The sequence below is a fragment of the Chaetura pelagica genome, unplaced genomic scaffold (assembly GCF_000747805.2).
Source record: "Chaetura pelagica isolate M959 unplaced genomic scaffold, ChaPel_1.0 scaffold108, whole genome shotgun sequence".
NCBI classification, from domain to species: domain Eukaryota; kingdom Metazoa; phylum Chordata; class Aves; order Apodiformes; family Apodidae; genus Chaetura; species Chaetura pelagica.
In genome coordinates this window covers 2927352-2948479 of record NW_009970718.1, presented here as the reverse complement: position 1 = coordinate 2948479, position 21128 = coordinate 2927352, and the positions used below count along the sequence as shown (strand labels likewise).

At 36.0% G+C, this 21128-nt stretch overlaps 1 protein-coding gene across 1 annotated transcript in view; it reads left to right on the top strand.

Moving 5' to 3' along the window:
* ADAMTS20 (ADAM metallopeptidase with thrombospondin type 1 motif, 20) overlaps window positions 1-21128 on the top strand; it is an 88932-nt gene that overhangs the window by 49425 nt on the left and 18379 nt on the right. The window contains exons 18-28 of the mRNA XM_010006297.1: window positions 1-105; window positions 1076-1202; window positions 1535-1745; window positions 2259-2423; window positions 3122-3286; window positions 4900-5022; window positions 5427-5534; window positions 6721-6885; window positions 7111-7401; window positions 7722-7883; window positions 8281-8457. The exon at window positions 1-105 is cut by the window's left edge and continues 1 nt beyond it. Of these exons, the coding sequence (XP_010004599.1) occupies window positions 1-105; window positions 1076-1202; window positions 1535-1745; window positions 2259-2423; window positions 3122-3286; window positions 4900-5022; window positions 5427-5534; window positions 6721-6885; window positions 7111-7401; window positions 7722-7883; window positions 8281-8457 (1799 nt within the window). The remainder of the gene's footprint in view (window positions 106-1075; window positions 1203-1534; window positions 1746-2258; window positions 2424-3121; window positions 3287-4899; window positions 5023-5426; window positions 5535-6720; window positions 6886-7110; window positions 7402-7721; window positions 7884-8280; window positions 8458-21128) is intronic.

The following is a 21128-nucleotide window of genomic DNA, read 5'->3' as shown; positions in this document are numbered from 1 at the left end:
ACCCTGATGTACGTTATTCATTCAATGTCCCAATAGAAGATGGAAGTGATCTGTTTACGTGGGATCCTTATGGACCCTGGCAAGACTGCAGCAGGATGTGCCAAGGTACTGTGAATTCTTTTGTCACCAGAACCAAAGATCTGATGGCACCGAGGAAGGGACTAATCTTAAGGAAGAATTTAGTAATCTGTAAACTTTAGTTGCACAGAGCCTCTGAGGACAGAATGGCTTCTAATTTCATTTTGCTATTTTCAGTATTTGTGCAATGCAATTCTATATTCAAAACTACATTTGTGTGTTTCTTCTTTAGTCATGGGAATGGTTTATTAAAAAAAAAAAGTTGAAGCAAGTCTAATAATCCTTAGAAAGTAGTATTGTATATCCACTAATGTGTATTAGGCTTCCGTTGTCCTATTGCCAGATAGTCAATGATTTGTCAAGTATCTTTCATATATACTTTTTTGTCTTTTTTCCTTATAGGGTCTATATAAACTGTATCTACACAGATTTTTTGACAGATACTCCTTTTAGCAGGTGCTTGAAATGCTTGTAGACCTGTGATGGTGAATTTCTTCTGGTTTTCAGTCAGACTGTAGACATGCTCATGTGCTAGAGAAACAGACAATCTGTAGTACTTCTCCAAGCGCTCCAGTTCTTTTCAGTATCCTGTGATCAAATTTTCTGCTTCTATAAAAAAAAGGATCACAACCTCTAAGTTAATGTGGTGTCTTGAAAATTTGATAATTAGCAAGGGACAGATGTGATGCATTTGGAACACTTAGTCTGATGAGTCAACAGACTGTTGCAGTTTTGCAATTTTATGAAAGTTGATATCCTCATGAGACCACTGTAGTACAGCTGGGAGATGGCAGAGGTGACTAGGACAAGGTTGCTCTGTACCTGGAACGTAATCAGCTGCACAAAGCAGCGTATTTGTACAGAATGTGCTGCATAGAACAACTAGTGTTAGTATGGTATCTCAGTTAAACACCTCAATGGTTAATGAAATCCATTAATGTAAAAAGGCTCTCCTATTTTAGCCTTTTATTTGCTTTTTTTTTGGTTCCTTTTCAAGGTATTCGAAGAAGAAGAATGACATGCATACGTAAAAGTGATCACATGGTAGTGTCTGATCAAAGATGTGAACTTACACCCACTGTACCGGAAGTCTCTGAGGCATGTAACACAGACTGTGAATTAAGGTAAGAAAAGTTTCATCACTGATGGAGCTATTGTGGTCTTACCTATTTTTGTTTATAGAGATTGAAACAAAGTAATTCAGATTGCTGTACCCTCTGTCCCTTCACCCATCTCAACTTCCCTTATCCCTCCCATCTTTCCTTCCTACAAGTCAAATTCTTTTATATTCCTTTGAAAATTCCAGTCATGAGATAGATCTTACGGTTTTATCTGTTCCCTGAAATGCTTATTTACATTTACATGACAATTCCTGATGCACTCACTGAGTGCTTTGTTTACCATGGTCTTATTTTTTAAAACACAGTTAGCTTTCCATAACAGTTTATCCTTGTAGGTGGCACAATGTTGGAAAAAGTGACTGCACATCCAAGTGTGGCCCAGGGTATCGGTCCATAGAGATCCGCTGCATGAAGTACTCGGTTTCAAAAGGACTCAGTGCTCCAGTGGATGATCAGTACTGTGTTGATCAGCAGAAACCACCAACCAGAGAGCCCTGCCATGGTGACTGTATGTTAACAAGTTGGCACTACACAGAATGGTCAGAGGTACTAATTCAAAGCCTTATAATTGTACCATATAGTCCTGGTTAGCCGTAGTGTAAAATTTTTATTTCAACATAACCAAAAGAAAATAATGCTTGACAAATGCAAAATTGTAGGAGGAGCTAGTATAAATCTTTCTATTTCAGCAACTTCCTCACATTTTTGTAAGAAACTGTAGCTAAATTGTTTGCAGCTTGGTTTTGGAGGTGAACAGAGAAGATCTGGTGGTTAGAAGTCTGTATTGTATTTGCAGTCTTAATAATTTAGTTCTGAGAGTATTTTGGAGAGAAAGAAAAAGTACAATTTCTGCTTTAATCTTCATTAAAGAGTTTTATCTTCAAACTGCTAAACAAAATGCCCAGTTTATCTTATGTGAACATACTAGCAGTCTGAGTGAAATGTAGGATTCATTTGTCTAACACAATCATTAATGTCTTTCACCTCTAAGACAGATAATGTATTTTAACTTGGTTTTATCATATTTTTCCTTTTTATAATATCTTCCACACACTGCAGTGTTCCAGGAGCTGTGAAAGAGGTGTCAGAACCAGAGAAGCTTTTTGTATGAATAATTTGGGTCGTCATCTTCCTGACAGAGAATGCCAGGAGCTTCCAAGAGTGGTAACACAGAGTTGCAATGAATTCTTATGTCCAAGCTGGTCTGTTAGTGAGTGGAGCGAGGTAATCAACCATGTGAAAATTACGAGGCCTTTGACCCTCGTCATCGATATTAAAATAAGCTGCTTAAAGTGTTCGGGTTTTTTTGTTCTGGCTATTTTGGGGCATCCGACAACAAAAATTCAGAGGTTCTTGAATTTGGCTGGTATACATCCAAGATGTAAAAATGCCATGTGAGCTTCTAGACACAACTAGAAGTTACTTCTCTCTGAAGTTTTGTACATTAAAATGGGTAATTAAGCTACTTAAAGTGAATCTATCTGCAGTAATATGCATACCTTCCTATTTTATGAAGTGACGAGAACCATCCAGCCAACTAAGGAACAGAATTATGTCTGGTTTCTTATAGATTAAGAGAGTATAAAAGAATCATCGATAATTTAAACATTTTTCCTGTGAAAGTGGATCTATCTGCACACATATTTTAAGCACGTATTGTTTGATGGAATTAAATAATCTGTACATTGTTCTCATACTTTTGTAACTTTAGAAACTTAACAGTCATTTATTTGTATTAGCATTTGGGTTGGTGTTTACAGGAAATAGAGAGTTCATAAAATAGCTAGTTTTGTTGCACTAATTACATTAATGGAATCTTTTTGTTATTTATGTGATCTTTAAAATCTAACATTACTAAAAAAAAGTGAAACCATTAATGCAGATTCTTGGCTTTACAAACCTGATGACTAGTAATTTTACAGTGTCCTGTGACATGTGGCAAAGGAATGAAGCATCGTCAAGTATGGTGCCAACTTAATGATGAACAACTGCGAGACGATTTCTGTAATCCAAGTGGTAGACCAGAAGCAATAACAACATGTGAACTTCATGAATGTGCATCTTGGCAAGTAGGGCCTTGGGGATCAGTGAGTACAGAAGGATTCCTAGCTTCTTGTTTTCTAGTTCTGCCTATGAGTCATCACAAACCAGTACCTTTTAAACATTTTAATTGGATCTTAAGCAGTTACTTTAGTTGAATTGATTCATATGTTTGTTTCCTCCTATTGACTATCTAACCTGTCATTTAGGACTGTCTACATCTAAGTTCAATGCTTAAAATAATCTTTGACCCTGAGTCTTAATATCAAAGATGCTTTTATACATGAGTGTATTACATCTCTGCAAGAATGAAAATGTAGATAGCAAACCCTTCAGATGAATGAGACAAGTAAAGGACCGAATATGTGTAGGTGTGTGGGCATATTTAAATGTTAGCTTTAATTCAGTTCATAGAAGTGTATGTGCTAATAACAGGAGACAAAAAGACTTAGTATTTTGTTGTTATGTTTAGTTTCACCCTTCAGTGATAAAGGATGGGCTATCTCTTTATATGACAGTGCTCTTGAAAAATATGTCCCTGTGTGTAATCTTGCTAATCTAATGTATACCAGAGTGGCTTCAAAATTCTGGAAAAAAGTTAATTAATTTGAAAAGGAAACTTTTTAAACTAAATAAATGAGAATTAATTAAAAATAATAAAGTACTCCATTTCATGGAGCTTTCATAAGATCAGGTTATTCAAACCAACAGAAGTGTTGGATCATTCAGTGTTTCATGGATGTTAGTGAGAACTCAAAACTGAATTGTAGCTGATTTTTTTTTTTTACATATAACCTGTTAGTAAAGCACTAAATAAACATACCCTTAGAAATGAAGTGTATTTTTAACATTAACATTTCTTTTGTAGTGAACTTCTCTCATTTAATGTTTTTTCATGCTAAAGATAACCACACTGTTGTCTAACAATGTGTCAAATTCCTTTTGAGTAATCTTTTGATCACAAGATGCTGACTTTCCATTAAATAATCATTCCCACAGTATCATTCTTCTGAATAAAAAATCATTATGAATAGCCTTGCTGGAGTAGCTTGTACAAGCAATTTACCAGTCCTTGTCACTGGAGCAGAGCTTTCCATTACAGTTTTTCCACTAAACCCTCTGGTAGCAGCTATTCACAACTGGGGTTTTTACTAGTATTTGTGTTTCAACCACAACATTTAGAGGATAGTTTTATGTCATAATAATTTTCAGTCATCTAAATTTTAGGTGCCTTCTTTAAATATGCTCTTGTTAAACTACAGTGAGGTAAAAGACGTTTAACAGTTGCAGTGAGTGATTACCTTGGAAGGCACCCCTTACTCTCCCTGAGCATGACATTATATAGTATGGATTGTCCCTTTGATCAGGCCAGCTATCCTGGCTGTGTTCCCTCCCAGTCTGCCTCACTGCAGTGGGTAGGTAGAAGGGGGGAAAAGAGACAGCCTTTATGCTGCGCAACCAGTGTTCAGCAGTAGCCAAAATATTGGTGTGTTATGAATACTGTTTAAGCACTATATGGTCTGTCATGAAGAAAGTTAACACCAGCCCAGTAGTCATTCCTATTCATTGTACAGAGTTTCAAAATAGAAAATGTAATTAAAAATTCAATTTGATTATAAATAGTGCTATTTCAGGTGTGTGTAATTACTGACTTTAACAGTGTTCTGTAACGTGTGGACGTGGATACCAGATGCGTGCAGTCAAATGTGTTACTGGCACTTACAGAGTTATTTTGGATGATGACAGGGAATGTAATGCTGCTACTCGTCCTAGAGATAACCAAGTAAGTTTAAAAATGCTTTTCAGTTGATGGTACTTGTTAGTTAAAAGCACCTAAATACAACTGTTGTTTGTTGACTCGTTAAGGGAACTTGCAGGACACAAGTTTGAAAATGAGAAAAAATACTGAAACTACCTGCTTTTTCCCTGAAGTTCAAATTTGGCCTAGGGAATTAAGTAAAAGAAGAGTAATTTGGAGATTTGAAAACTTGACATGTGATTGAAGGGGTCCAAAGGATTTGATTATTTGGGGTAGAGGGAAGCTTCAACATTTAGACTATGATAAGGGAAGAGACTGTTTGCCATAATGCTTAATAATAGCACCTAACTGGGTTTGTGTTCTCTACACTTGACTCTTCCAAAATACATATTTTTTTAAGCTTTTTTTTTTTTTCCTCACCCCCACAGGAATGTGACTTACCCTCCTGTCCAGAAAATAAAAAATTATGGACTACATTGCTTCCTCTAGTTCATGTGGCAAAAATGACTCAATGGAGATACGGATCATGGACCCCAGTATGTAAAGTAATAGTGATCACATCTTTCAGAGCAGCCCTCACACATTTTTTCATAAATCTGTCATTAATATCTTTTTCACAATGAAATCTGATTGGGATAAATTTTAAAGGATTCTAATTATTTTTTTAAGAACCTGTTTCTTAAGGAGGAGATAGACATTCCCAGCAAATTCTGTGTACTTCAAATGCAGCTGGGGAAAAAAAAAAAAAGACTCTAGGAGCTGGGGTTCTGAGCAAAATAGCTTTAATGAGATTGAGACTGTGCAGGGAATTGTTCTTTTAAAATAATTGCTCAATTTTTGAGTATGGAGAACATCTCTCATTCTAAAATATGATATAAATATTCTATGTGATTAGCTATATTAAAAATGTGGGGTCCTTAAAGGCCTAATTTCACATAATTTGTAAAATAAGTATTATAAAATAGTTTCTATGCTCACTTTGTTTAATGGACGAGTTTTTATTTTTCTAGTGTTGAAAGTTTTACTTGACAGCAGTGTGAAAAGTTTATTATTATTTGTAAAAATATGTCTCTTATGTTATTTCTCTTAATCCTTTGAGGTTTGTAACAAAGTATATAACACAATTATATCTTTTCACAACTATTTTAACTCAGTAGAGCTAAAGAGTGCATAGGCTGAGGCTACTCAGAAACTCATCACAAAATCCACTCTGAACTTGCCAGATATAAAGGCATCAGAAGGAGCTCAATGCTATATGCTAATATCAGCTAGAATGGCAAATGGATTGTGTATATCAGTTTTTATTATATTAATTAATGTAGATATTGCATCACTGTGTAATAGCTAAAATGTTCTGGAAGTCACTCTCTAATGTTTCTGTTGTTAATAAATAAAAAAATTGCCTTTGCATCCTTGCATATCCTTTGCAAGGATTCCATGTTGTAGTTGAGATGTTGCCTGTTCAGATAAGCTGAATTGCTTCACAAGAATTAAGGCTGTGCAGTTCAGTTGCAAGCCAATGTGAATTCTTAAGGCCTAAGCTATCCATCAATATTTCACTTTTCTTCCCAAATGCATGGCTTTATCAGTGTGGGGTGGAAATTTGTTCTCAGTGTTTAGTTCTAAAGCCAAGCTGATACTAAGCTATTTTAGTGTTTTAGGTGTTGCATGATTTTGTTTTGGTCTCCTAAAGTGTGATGAGCTTGGATTGTTCTCTGACAGTGCTCTGCATCCTGTGGGAAGGGTGATCGTGCTCGCTATGTGAGTTGTAGAGATGATCATGGAGGAGTAGCAGATGAATCTTTCTGTGCCCATTTACCACGACCAGCTGAAATTTCAAGCTGTTTTAGCCCATGTGGAGAGTGGCAAGCTGGAAATTGGTCCCCGGTAAGTATTAATTGTAATGTTTTGGTTTTTTTAATGTGTCTATTTAGTTTATTGGCCAAAGTCTGTGGTTAGAAGTTGGGACTTCATATTCTGGGCAAGTTTGGATGAAATTGCATCCCTTGAAAAAACAAAGTATAGCCTTCTTACTGTCAAAAGTAAAGAGAAATGTCTTTGGTTATTAATTATCAATGTTTTGTCACAAATGTTGGGTTAATTTTTGGTCAGTGCACAGTTACGTGTGATAGTGGAATAGTAACAAGACAAGTTATCTGTGCCAACAATCATCAACAAATCAACGAGAATTACTGTGATCCTGAAGGCCAACCTTCCAAAGAACAAGAATGTAACATGCCACCATGTCCACCAGTTTATCATCATATTCCAAAAATGCATGAGCATCCAAGCCATTTTCCAGAAATAGGTTACCTTCCAATACACCGTCCACAAGACAATATAAACCAGCGGAACCAGCCCTCTGTGGGAGGATATCAGTGGAGAACTGGACCCTGGGGAGCAGTAAGAATTTTTAAATATATATATTCTTTTATTCCTAACATTTATGTTAACATTTCTAGAATATGTTATAGCAGTACAGATGTGGTCAAAAGGAAAGTACATATATTTTAAAAAATATTATTATTATTAAGAATATATTTAATTCAAAATGTACTTTTTCTCTAATTTCAACTTTAAAGTACTGCTACATGGCAGTAGTTACTTGTGAATTTCAGTTTTGAAAGTTAACATTAAAAACAGGAAGTTTATTTTTTTTAACCAACATATTTTACATTTTTTAATTCTGCAATGGTGATAAATGTGTTTACATGTTTTGGTAGTGCTCTAGTACTTGTGCAGGTGGATTTCACCGTCGAGTTGTAGTTTGTCAAGATGAGGAAGGAAGAAGTGCTAGCTATTGTGATAAGGCAACAAAACCTCCAGAGTCAAGACACTGTGATTCTGGACCCTGCCCACGATGGAACTATGGGAACTGGGGAGAAGTAAGATCATTTCACTTTTGAAGGGAAACATTTACCCATAAGCCTAGAAATATGAACATAATTACTTGACTGTGAATGGAACTGAGCACCATTTTTTTATTTAAAAAAAAATTAGTTTCACTCTGTTAATCTAAACTTTGTTCTTTGATCAAATGCAGAACTGTAGCATAAATACGAGTGGTGTAAATCACTTGATACAGTATAAAAATGTAGTTTGAAAAAATTTTGATGATATAATTGGTTTTCTTTATATGAGATTAAACTGTATGTTCCTTATCTTGAATTGAATGTCCAGGTACTATGAAAATAACATAGTAAATAATAACATGTACTTATTATTGCTACATATTTTTGGTTTAATGGTATGTGATGACTCTCTTAAAATTCTGTATTTCAGTGTACTCAGACTTGTGGAGATGGAATAAAGACAAGACTGGTGATTTGTCAGCTTCCTACTGGCCAAATGTTGGGTGATCAAAATTGTGACATTCTAGACAAGCCACCTAATATGGCACAATGTAATGTGCATTCTTGCCCTGGTGATGTTTCATGGCATCGGGGACCTTGGAAATCGGTACGATAGAATTCACTAATCTTTTTTGCTTTCTTGTTCTTTCTGTCACTCTACTTCCCATTGCCTTTTAAAAATTATATCATTACTTTATTTGATAACGGTGAAATAATCATGCATGCGGAATAGTCTATCTAGTTTTATTAAGCAATTGTTCCTGTGGCCACTGAATTAAATGGGAAACAGCAATCTATTTCAGGAGGAACAGTATCATGCTCTGTAAAAAATCATAGGGAATATTTTAAAAATAACCAGGAAATATCATAGCCAATAGCAATACCTTGGAGGTTGTTCTATTTTGAAAGGTTATTATTTGTTCTGTGTTTAAATTTAAAATTATATGCTGTAATTTATACTGTAGTATGATCTAAGTATTTATATTTGTAAAAAAAAGGGGGTTCAGTGCATAACTTTTTTCTAATAGTATATATAAGTATAAAATAGCACACATGTATATTACACTCTGTCAGCAAACATTTTAATCCATATTACGTGTACATTTGTGTATAAAAGTATACATTTGTGGTTTTAAAACAGTGACTAATGAAAGTTGTCCATGTATAATTATGTATGTAACTATAATATGTTATTGTCTATATGTCACTGTCTATTAATGTGTAAAAATGCCTACCATAATCACAATTAATCTTCAAAATTGTATAGCGGATGATTAACATACTGAAGGAATCATAATAAGCTCTACAATATAGAGTACATTATATTTCCCAAGCTGTGAATTTGACAATATTTATTATTGTACTCAATTCTAATGAGACTAATTCCAATCAAAGGAGGTTGGATCCAGTTCTGGTTCCATCAAAATCAGTCAAAAACCTGTGATTAACTTCCCTGGGAGGTGTGCTAGGACAACAGTTCTATTTTTTATTAATAAAATTATGTGATTTGATTATTTGAATTAACATGGAAATATTTTTGTAAAAATATTTTCCAATTTCAACTTTAAATACTTTATTAGTGTATGTATAATGTGTTCTAATTTATTGCAAATAGACTTTAAAATGAAAGTTGGAATAATAATTCACCACAGTTATCTTTCTTCCACTGTGCAAAACAGAATTTTGGGTTTCTATTTAACATACACCAGAGTATCTTATTTAGCCATTAGCCAAATAATTACTGGTGACTTCCTAATGCTTAGTGTGTGTACTTCAGCAGCTGAGCAAACAAGCAGAACTTTCGACATACACTTGCATTTGAACTTAGTGTTTCTTCTCCTTTTAGATTGAAAGTTGTTCACAGCCTGTTTGTTCCCCACGTGATGCCTTTTATCTGCAGTAGGTTGTTACCTGTAAGCTTTTGTTATGTATAATAAATGTTAGATATGACTTAGTTTTGCAAAGATTTTGCAAAGGTTGGAAGGGACCTTAAAGATCATCAGGTTCCAACCTCTCTGCTATGAGCAGGGAGGGACACCTTTCACTAGACCAGGCTGCACAAAGCTTCCACAACCTCCCTGGGCAACCTATTGCAGTTCCTTACTACACTCATGGGGAAGAATTTCTTCCTGATGTCTAACCTAAATCTGCCCTCTTTCAGTTTAAAACCATTACCCCTTGTCCTATCACTGCCCTGTCTGGTGAAAAGCCCCTTCCCAGCTTTCCTTTCAAGCACTAGAAGGTGCTATAAGGTCTCCCTGGAGCCTTCTCTTCTCCAGGCTGAACAGCCCCAACTCTCTCAGCCTGTCTTCATAGCAGAGGTGCTCCAGCCTTCTGATGATCTTGGTGGCCCTTCTCTGGACCTTCTCCAACAGCTCTATGTCTTTTCTGTGCTGATGGCACCAGAGCTGTGACAGCAGTATTCCAGGTGGGTCTCACCAGAGTGGGGTAGAGGGGCAGAATCACCTCCCTGGCCCTGTTGGCCACACTTCTTTTGATGCAGCCCAGGATGAAGTTGCTCTCAGGGCTCCAGCACACACTGGCGGCTCATGTTGAGCTACTCATCTACTGCCACCCCAAGTCCTTCTCCTCAGGACTGCTCTCCAGCCATTCTCCCCCAAGCCTGTATTTGTGCCTGTGGTTGTGCTGATCCTGGTGCAGGACCTTGCACTTTGCCTTGTTGAACTTCATGAGGATGGCATTGGCCCACCTCTCCAGCCTGTTAAGGTCCCTCAGGACCCCTTCCCTCTAAGGTGTCAACCACACCACACAGCTTGGTATCATCAGCAAACTTGCTGAGGATACACTCAATCCCATTGTCCGTTTCTCCAACAAAGATGTTGAACTGCACTGGTCCCAATACCAACCCCTGAGGAACACCACTCATCACTTGCCTCCTCGTGGACACTGAACCAGTGACCACAACTCTCTTGGTCTGGCCATCCAGCCAATTACTTAGCCACCAAGTGGTCTATCTGTCACATCCATGTTATGTCAGCTTGGAGACCAGGATGTTGTGTGGGACCGTGGGAAATGCCTTGCACAAATCCAGGTAGATGATGTCAGTTGCTCTTCCACTATACACCATCTCTGTAGTCTTGTCACAGAAGGCCACCAAATTGGTCAGGTATGATACGCCCTTAGTGAAGCCATGTTGGCTGTCACAGATCATCTCCTTATTTTCCATGTGCCATAGTAGATTTTCTAGGAGGATCTGTTCCATGATTTTGCCAGGCACAGAGGTCAGACTGACTGGCCTGCAGTTCCCCAGGTCTTCCTTTTTCCCCTTTTTAAAAATAGGAGCTATGTTCCCTTTTTTCCAATCGATAGGAGCCTTACCACACCACCAGGACCTCTCAAATATGGGCAGAGGCTTAGCAACTGCATCTGCCAACTCCCTCGGGACCCTTGGATGGAGCCCATCAGGTGCACTTTCAGGTTCTTTAGATGGTCACAAAGCTGTTCTTCTCCTACAGTGCTTCATTCTCCCAGTCTCTGCTTTCACTTGCTGTGGCCTTTGCGATGGGGCTGGAACACTTTCCAGAAAAGACTGATGTTAAGAAGTCATTGAGAACCTCAGCCTTCTCCACATCCTGCGTAGCTACCTCTCCCATTTCCTTTAAGAGAGGGCCTACGTTTTCCTTAGTTGCCCTTTTATCCCCAACATACCTATAGAAGCCTTAGCAGATAAAACACTATATATTTTTTTTTAAGTATTAAGTAATACTGATGTGTCTGGACAGCAATGTATTTAAACTTTCATATCTGCTAGTGAGATTTTAATGTCAAAACTTACATAGAAACTGAAATACCAGACTTCCCAAATGCAGTGTAACTTGCCATAGTGAATTCTGCCTTCTTTTACTTCTGGCATGTATGACACAAATGCAATACATAGAAAGGATAAGTAGAAGGAAAGGAATTTCTGAGCAGTTGCATTATCTTGGAGAACTCCTTGACCTTTTTGAATATTGACCATCTCTGTCACAGGCAGTTCATAAATGGATATAAAAATTGCTTAAATGGTCTAAACCATGTCTGAGATAAAAGCTTTGTTCAGGGATTATTCCACTGTTCTCTTGAATTCTAGATTCCAGCAGAAATAGATTCAGCAGCTAATACTAAGTCAAGAACTTGATCCACCATGTAGAAGGACTTTTCTTCAGTTGTCAGTGTTTTTTATGCTGTATTCCATATTGGGCCATTCTAACTTCTTCCACTAGCTATCACTGTATATTTGGGGACAGAAGATTGTTGGCAATACATCTTGTAAGTATGTTTCTTTCATGTTTTTATTTATTTTACACAAAGTAATTAAAATAAAACAAATCTTGTAAATGCACAGTAGAATAGTTGCAAGGAAGATTACAGATTTGAAGCCAGAATTCTGTTTGGTGCTTTCTGCAGTTTAGCAACTCTGGGCTGTTACACTTGGTAGTGTCTGCCTGTGGCTGCTGGAGATGGCCATGACAAAGCTGAAAGGCTACAAACTCCTTTGTTGCTGGTGTCAGCAGTTGTCCCAAGGGATGTGAAGCAATAAATCTCAAATTCCAAAGGCTTGTACCACTCCCCGCTCCAGGACGCTTTCTTAGAAATATTATGCATATTCAGAAACTTTAATTCTTTGAATCTTTGAAACTTTAATTCAGTCCAGAATTTGCATATAATACCCAAACCAGAAAGAGGCTCTGAAGTTTTACGAGGAGGATGGCTAGGAAATACACCCTTTTTTCTGTAACTAGAATTTGTTTGATCTGGAGGTCATGGAGAGACTCTGACAGTGATCTTTTTAAAATTTAGCTTACATCTTCAACCCTCTTAGCTTTGTGTGAGTTTCTAAGGGAATTTTCTTTAGTTAGAACTGAATCATGTTCTCTCTTTTTTTTTTACTTTTCTTTTTTTTTCCTGCCTTAGTATCAAAGGCCAAAGGAAATGGAGTGAGATTAACATCCAGTCCATCCGTCTGGGGGACTCTGCCTTGTTTACAAAGAATATTGGTGTCAATTCTTAATATATATGAGGTTGATAGATATTATGCAAATATTCTTAAATTCAAGAGTTTAAAAATTTGACACATTCAAAATTTTATTGGCTAATTGGCATGTATCTAAGCACACTAACTTGTGTTTTTATATACAAAAATTGCAATATATATGTATATATTTTGATATATACATTTTAATCATGTATTTATAAGTTAAATAATACTTGAGGTAAATAGAGCTACTTACTTTTATAGATTTGCACCCCAGTATATTTGGCCCATGTATCTTGGCTGTTTTTCTTTTAGACTACTCTAGTTTCATTGGTGAAGGGATTGATGCAATGGGCCAAAGCTTCAAGAAAGAATGAGTAAATTACAAGCTAAAAAGTATGGCAACCATATGTCACAGGATATAATGTCAAGAAAAATTCCATAGCATTCTGGCAGCTGAGGGAGAGTACTTTGTTCTGGTACAGATTTTTATTGTATTCCTTCTTTTCACAGTGCATTGTTGGGTTTTTTTTGTGTTTAGTCCATGCAGTGAGGCTTCTGGTTTATAGTATTAATTTTCATCAGAATGCTTCAGATTTTCTGACCCTAATGTCAAGCTGTTTTTCACTTAAAGCATGAAAAGAGAGAGTATCATAAATTCTTAAAGATACCATAAGGTTTTAAAACAGAACTGTAATGGATAGATTTAACTCTTTTCCATTAGAAGAATTGTAAGATAGAACTCTGTATTAATTGAGTTCAAGAATGCAGAATTCTTACTTTCAATACTAAGCTTTTTTTTTTACTAACCTTTGGACAGCATTTCCCATATCCCCATTTAGTAGTCGATATAGTGGTTTTATTATTCTTAGCTGAACAATCATCTGTTACCTGAAAAAAGATATGTGGGAATTTAATCAAATCAGCTAGTAGTTGGATCAGTGGTTATGTTTAGATACAGCAAATCTTCAGATGCATAGTGCAGGTACATACACAATCTTGCAAAACTTTCATGAATGCCACAAATGTCAAGTACATATACTAGAGAATAAAATATTATTTTTACCAGCACTTGGCTGAGAAACAATTTTACAGACAGTAGCAAGTTAGGAGATTTTCAATGCCAAAGCCCTGGCCTTGTACCTGGACAAAATGTCTGATGCGAACATAGATTTTTGTTTTACTCTTCCTTCTGCTGTTCAAATGGTGATAACTTTTTACTCATCTAATATGCTTTTCTTAATGGGGAGTTTTTATAGTGGCCTCACTTCAAGGATTTTATTTGACTTTGAACTGAAACTTCCCCTTGTTATCTCAGTTTCTTTAAAATGTTGGGATTCATCTCTTGGTTAAGTGGTCCTATCTTCCTTGCTAGTCTCTTTCTCTGTGCCTCCTAGGATATTGCTGTATAATAGAAAACAAGTGTAAGTTTCTCAAAATTCCTAATGTATGTATGCTTTTACTTTCCTTTTATATATTTTCTTACAGCATTTGTGGAGTGTGAGGAGGAATTACGCTAGAGGAATAAAATACACTATTCATGTATGGGGAGACAGTACCTTTCAGCTTCACATAGTGAGGGAAGTTTGATTGCCTTTTTGGGTGACAAGAATTTTGATAGATTTAGAAGTTTGACTTTATATTTGTGTCACTGTAGTTTTTCATTGCTACCAAAATCTTGGAAAGCCAGGTAGGCAAACAGCAAGGTTGCTGTTTGGGCAGTTGATGGTACCTTGAAAGCTTTATATTTCATTAGGGCTTTTGTTCTTGTATGAGTGTAGATAGCAACCTAAGTTTTATCAGAGACATTTTAACCAGGTACATCACAGCTTGTCTCATGCTTACTCATTGCCTTAGAAAGAATACATAGCTGGATTATTGAATCCAGACTGTAACTGAGTATTACCCAAAAGTTGTTTCAGTAGCCTATTATCAGCAAATCTACAAGGCACACTCAAAATGAGATAGCTTACCTGGGTGCATTGCTTACCTGGGTGCATTTCTTACCTGAGCAGATGCAGCACAGGAAGCTGCAGCAACCTTAAGGTAAGAACTGCTGCCACCAATGTGAACAGTTAGGCCTTTGCTCTGTACCATCCTCAGTTTTTCCTCAATCGTTCTTCTAGAGTCCTCCCCTGAACAGTTTCACATGTGGTCACTGTACATGTTTTTTGCTAAGGATTACCAGTTATGATTCAGAGCATGACAAACTTAAGGACCATCTTGAGGTTTTTATTTTCTGATTTTCCTGAAAATATCTACGTTTGGAATTCTGTTTGAATACTAGTGGAAAAAGAGGAGTTAATTGTAGTGCAGTCATTAGCACCTTGTTTTCATGCATATTTTTTTCTTAGCATTTCTTGGGCTTCATCATGCTATTTTACTTCACATTTATATTGTGAGTTGATGATATATCCAGTTCTATTACAAGTTAAGACATGAAACCTTTGTCCTAAAATTTTACCATATAGTAGTTGTAAAGTCAGATAGTAACTGTAGAATTATTTTCTTAATTAAAGTTTTTTAAAATGCTTACTGTAATTGAAGGGACCTTAAACTAAAAGAGAACAAGACACAGCTTTCCCAATAATACTACTTGTTCAGAGTACTTGTACACTGCCCACAAAATAGGCATGTCAATTGTACTTTGTTGTTAGTCAAGAAATCGACTATGACAGGCAAATATTTTGCTAACTGTTCAAGTTGTATTTAAAAAGAAGTCTCACAAAACAGCCTCACAGTTTATGTATGTTAGTTTTACTGAGTTCTTCAGGAATAGTCTAAATATTTTTGTGCTGAGGTGTCTTTATGGTCTGTGATAGAGGCAAGAGTTGACCCTTACAGAAGACAATTAGACTTGTTGATCAACTAAAGATTTTAATGTTTTTGTTTGGTTGGTTTCATCACTATTAGGATTTTGATGTCAAAAATATATCTTGCTGCTATTGCTTACTGCCCTTCAGACACATAATGTAATTTAAAGTGGCTGTTTTTCTAGTTCTTCAGTTTTCTTTTTAGTTGCTCCAGAATCATTTCAGTGTAATTCTGTCTTTGCACTAGTGGAAGAAATCTATTTTTTTTTTAATTAATAGAATTTATTTTTAAGAATTGACATCCCAGTCCCCTTCCAGGGTTGTTAGTGCTATGCATCACCTTGACTTCTGCAGGAGCAGAAGCAGCCCAAATTTGCATAAGTAAAATATTTATTTCTTTTCACTTTATTGCAAAAAATCTTGATATATATGACAAGTGCCTTCATTCACTTTCTAATGTGTGAAAAGTATTTATATCCTAAAAGTTAATCTTTTATATTAAAAGGGAATGCAGAATCAGTGAACTTGGTTTTCAAAACCAGCTTCAGTCTTTTACCTCTACTTCTGCTGCTGCCTAATGTCAAACTTCAGAATACCTCATTACCAATACAACACATTTATTTAATATCCCACTGTCTGAAATCTTCATGTTAGCATATGCTATGCATTTTTTAAAACTTTGGAAATGGAGGGTGCCCTTTCAGAGCTAACTGATAACATATGTCACTACCCAAATAATGTCATAAAACAGATTTGGGACAGTGGATTTCATTTAGGGTAATTCTGATAAAAATGAAAGAAAACACTTGTTTCCAAAATTAAAACAAACAAATATTTTTGTTCTGTTCATCAAGCTTAGAGGAAATTTCTCCATTTTTGGTGCTATGTTGCCTGTATAGCTTGAAATAATAAATAAGTTATAATGTATGTGTGATAATTTATTTTAATTACTTTGACTTGTGTCTGTTAAATACAATTGCATTTTAACCCTCCTTTTTATGCATGTTGTGTGGCTTTTTGTTTATATTTAATGTGTCCGTTATTAAGGAATACTAATGTTTTCAGTCCTTAAAATTTCTTTTAAAAGGAGGACGGGATGGGAACTAACCACTTTTGCTGAAAGTGAGGTCTTTTTACAATTGATTGATCTCTGCGTTGTAGTGAATCTCATATGGCATTTTAGTAACATTGTTTTCATGAAGGAACCTCTTTAACAGAAAAAAAAATAAATATTAATACTTACAACAGCAACAAGTGGACTGGACAACTGGAATGGAATAGGTAGTTGGGATTGTGATCTTGGATGATAAAGCTTAAAGACACTAGCTGTTGAACCTTTTGCTTCCACTTACTTAGTGACAAGAAGCATAGAAAAATGAGGATCAAAACATAATACTCAGCCCCTAATCTCAAAGACATAACATAATTTTTCACATTCCTGAAACACTTTTGTGTGAAGACTTTTGCAGAACTTTCAGTCTGAAGACTTAGAGAGAGGACAGTAAGAGGGGAACATAGTCAAATTAAAAAAAAATATCATGGGCAAAAAAAGCAGGTGGTCCTTAATACCATTCCTAAATACATATATCGATTTAATGAAAATGAAAGGACTGTGAAGCTAGTGATGTATTTGTTCCTTTTTTGCAGAGTCAGAACTTTAAGAAAAGCTGAAGGTGTCTTGGTGGTCAGATCTGAGTGAAAATCATTCTGAGCTGCCTGTATATGTGGCAGTTTTGAAAATCCCAGTCACAACTTATAAATATTGGCTCAAAGTGTTTTTAAGACCCAAATTTAAAAGTTAGTAAAAATATATATGCATTTCCTGACATTTTTGAAGGTTAATACACAAATATTTTGGTTACCTGGTATGGCTTAGGAAATTAACCAAATGAACTGTAGATTTCCCAGTCCTTTCTTTGGAAACTGTTAGCTGTGGGAGACTGGTGACTCCACTAAGACAGACTGCTATGCTAATCAGTATACGTTCTGATCAATATGATAGTAGCATGGATCTATCTCTGGCCCTTTCACATTAGTGAGAGGAGGATCAGGCACCTAAATTTCCTGCAATCAGTCCTTCAGAACCTTCCATGCATGCTCACATTGATGCACATGACTGTAATGATAGAAAGATTGATCTGTAAGGAAACTGAAAATACACAGAAGAGTGGATTAGGTCAAAAACAAATTGGAATTCAGTATGTGAAGGTAGGTAAAATGTTTTATTTCTTATTATCTAAAATAGAAACATCTTTTTTTGTGCCCAATTAATATTAAAATAATTAGTGTTATTTTTCTTAATTCTTTAGCTGATAGTTAGGTGCCATAGAAAGAGTTACATTTTTGTATGCTTCTAAAAAGTTTGAAAAATTTCTGACAATACTGTATCATTCCAGTACATATTACTTTGTATTTCCAGTTTTATTTAACGTTCAAATACAAAATCTTAGCTTTTAATCAAATGAAGCAAGTGGACTGATACTTTTTATAGAGCAGACACACCAAGCTCATATGTATTTATAATTGCTTTAATGTCTGGGCTACAGTTTTTCCTCCTGCTAACCTGATTAAAAATGATAAATCAGAGATTGCAGTTGCTGGGATCCAGTGTTTCTTCTGCTCATGGTTAAGTTTTTGCAAACTCAGCTAAAACTAATTGGTCTGCCATTTCAAGACTGTAGTATCTCTAGTTGCTTTAGTAATTGGTTAATTGAACAGGCCCCATATCTTAAAATTTAAAAAAAAAATCATAAAACCAAATTTTTAAATTGGGAAAAGTATATAAACAAATGGGCAACCCTTTTGATTGTGCAAATGTAGATTCCACACTAGAAATCCTTTGTGTTAAAAATATGATCTAACTTTTATTGTGAAGACCTATGAATGAAATGTCACTCTCAAGGGGAGAACATTACTTTTCAGTGAGAATGCAGATTATGCTGTTTCCATGCATTCATTCAGTTTTCCTGAGCTTCACAAGAGGCAGGTATCTTCCCTGGGATGCAGTCCATTAAACTTTGTCTGGTTGGTGGAAGCCACAATGGATTCACTCTGGGTTGCTGTTTATTTTTCATGGAGGTTTGTGCTCATAACTGCTGCATGGACACAGATACATCTGTTGTCTTCCATTTGGAAAATGTGTCTGGAAATCTATTTACTGGAAACAGAGGAAAAAAACTAACCCCTGCATTTCTTTTGCTCACACTGGATTTCCCTGGGAACTCCTATCTCCATTTCTGCTGCACTTCTTTCTTGATGCTTGCACTTGATTCCCTATTTGTCTGCAGTGCTGCTGCCTTCATGTAATCATTTAAAGGTGTTACTAGTCTTACCTGACTGTGGAATAAAGAAAGATTAGACTTGCTGAAGTCTGGACAAGTCAGCAGTTTGTCATCTGCAATGGTGTGATGGTAAAAGTGCCTATACCAAGTACTTTCTAGGAGGTATCAAAGGCAAAGAACAGGACTGCTGTTCAGTCTTATAAATTTGACACAAATTTATATTGTAGATTAAGATTTTCAGAAAGACCTAGTGAGGGCCTTGCTCTGCTCCTGTTTGCCACTGATTTCAAAAGGAGAGGTAAGGCAGAATTGTCTGTTTGGTTTTTGGAGGTGTTCGGTGTTTTTTTTTAATTACCACTGTTCTGTATTTTTAATTGTGATTTACCTCAGACATCTGTTGTATATATCATTCAACTGAAAGATGATAAAAGTTAGGTACACATACGAGATGCATGTTGTTGCAGGAGTTCAAGGTTATCTGTTAACTCCCTCCCAACAATTAATAAGCTGATCATAATTCTCATTGTTTGAATATATACTCTCATTAAATAGAATGATAATGTTGCTTGACAGTGGGCTGATGTTGAAGTTCTTATCAGAGATACATGGAGACTTTTCACTGACACTTAAGACCTGCACATAGGGTAGCAGAGCCTGCCAAATGGCTGCTGAAATGAGGCAGAAATCCCTGTTGTTCTTCTGATTCTCAAGTGGTAACCAGATGCAACAGATTCAAATCAAGAGCAAGTAAGACAGGAAGAGTAACTATACAATTCAGTTTTTACTGTAATTGAGAGATGAATTGGAGCCTATAACCAAGTGTTAAACAAGATACTAAATATATGTCATTGCTGTTGAAGGAGAATGTATTAATAATCAACTCATGAAATTGTAATTATTATTTTTAAATGTTTTAAAACTATCACGTAGATATTGAAAGAAACACAAAATATCTTCAGTTAGCACAAAGCTTGGTTTTGCATCTCATTGATGCTATTGTATAGCAGTGTGAGCATGCCTGCCACTGGTAGATGTGTCTGTTAGGTAACAGTTGTGTCTCCCAGTGAGCTGCTCTTCCAGGGAAGCTGAAACCTGAAAGAAAGTGATATCTGGGGGACAGGTCATGAAAACCAAGCCTGATTTTGGACTTTGACTCAACTATTCATATTTGAGTCCAATAAAAGACAATAATAATTTTCTGTGAAGAATTTCCCTCGTTTTCTAGCCTTTCTTATATTCTTGCCACTGTTCTGTTACTCTTGTTTTCCTCCTCTTCCACTGTGTCGCACATCCTTCCATCAACGCTTACACCAATCTCTCCATAATCTGTGTGAAGTGGCTTTGCCACAACCTGGAATACAATGTAATTGTTCTCTCATGCCTTGGATTATACTCTTACAGAAAATGGGAAGATGGCAGTCTCTTCCCTGTATGACAGGCTGACTTATTCTTGTCCTAAATTTGAGTCAAATTTAGTTCCTTGCTATGAAACTTATGCTTGAATATTTCTTGAAGCCAGATTTTCTTTTCTTAATTATGTGAGTAACATTTTTAGGCTTTGCAGTGAACTTTTATGAACAGCTGTTGTTTTATTTATCAGTTCTCAGTCCCCCTAAAGCTTTGGATTTTTATCTGGCATCAGGAATTTTCAGTATTTACAGCAGCAGCATACTGGAGTCTCTTCCAAACAAGTCAGACAACACTTTTCTTTTGAAAGAAAAAGGGTAGAACTTTGTCCAGAAACAAGATCGTGTCCTTGTAAATTAATTTATTTCTTACAATTAAGAGTAATAAGACTTGTGAATTTTAGAGGGGAAAATGTAGGAGTAGTTATTTAATATGTAAAGTATGATCAGGCATTTATAGGAAAAAATTTCTGAAAGTTTTTTTCCTTAATGAGGACATGTGAAGCTGCACTTGTGACATACAGTTTTTTGGGCACTGAATTATTATGTGAGCATGCTCTTGAAAAGTGCTTGGATATAACAGAATATGCACCAGGATACAGGTAGTGTAAAAGCCAAATCCTACAATTGCTAAAATAATGTTGCATCTATTTTGGCAGCTCTGTTGTCTTTGCACTATTTTAATATCTAAAAGCTTGTTCAAAGATCTGTTTGTGCTATGTGGTATAGGTAAAACAAAGAAAAGGTTCTTGACTTGGAAAGCTTATAGTCTCATAGTGGGATGTGTGTGGACAGTTTGGAAG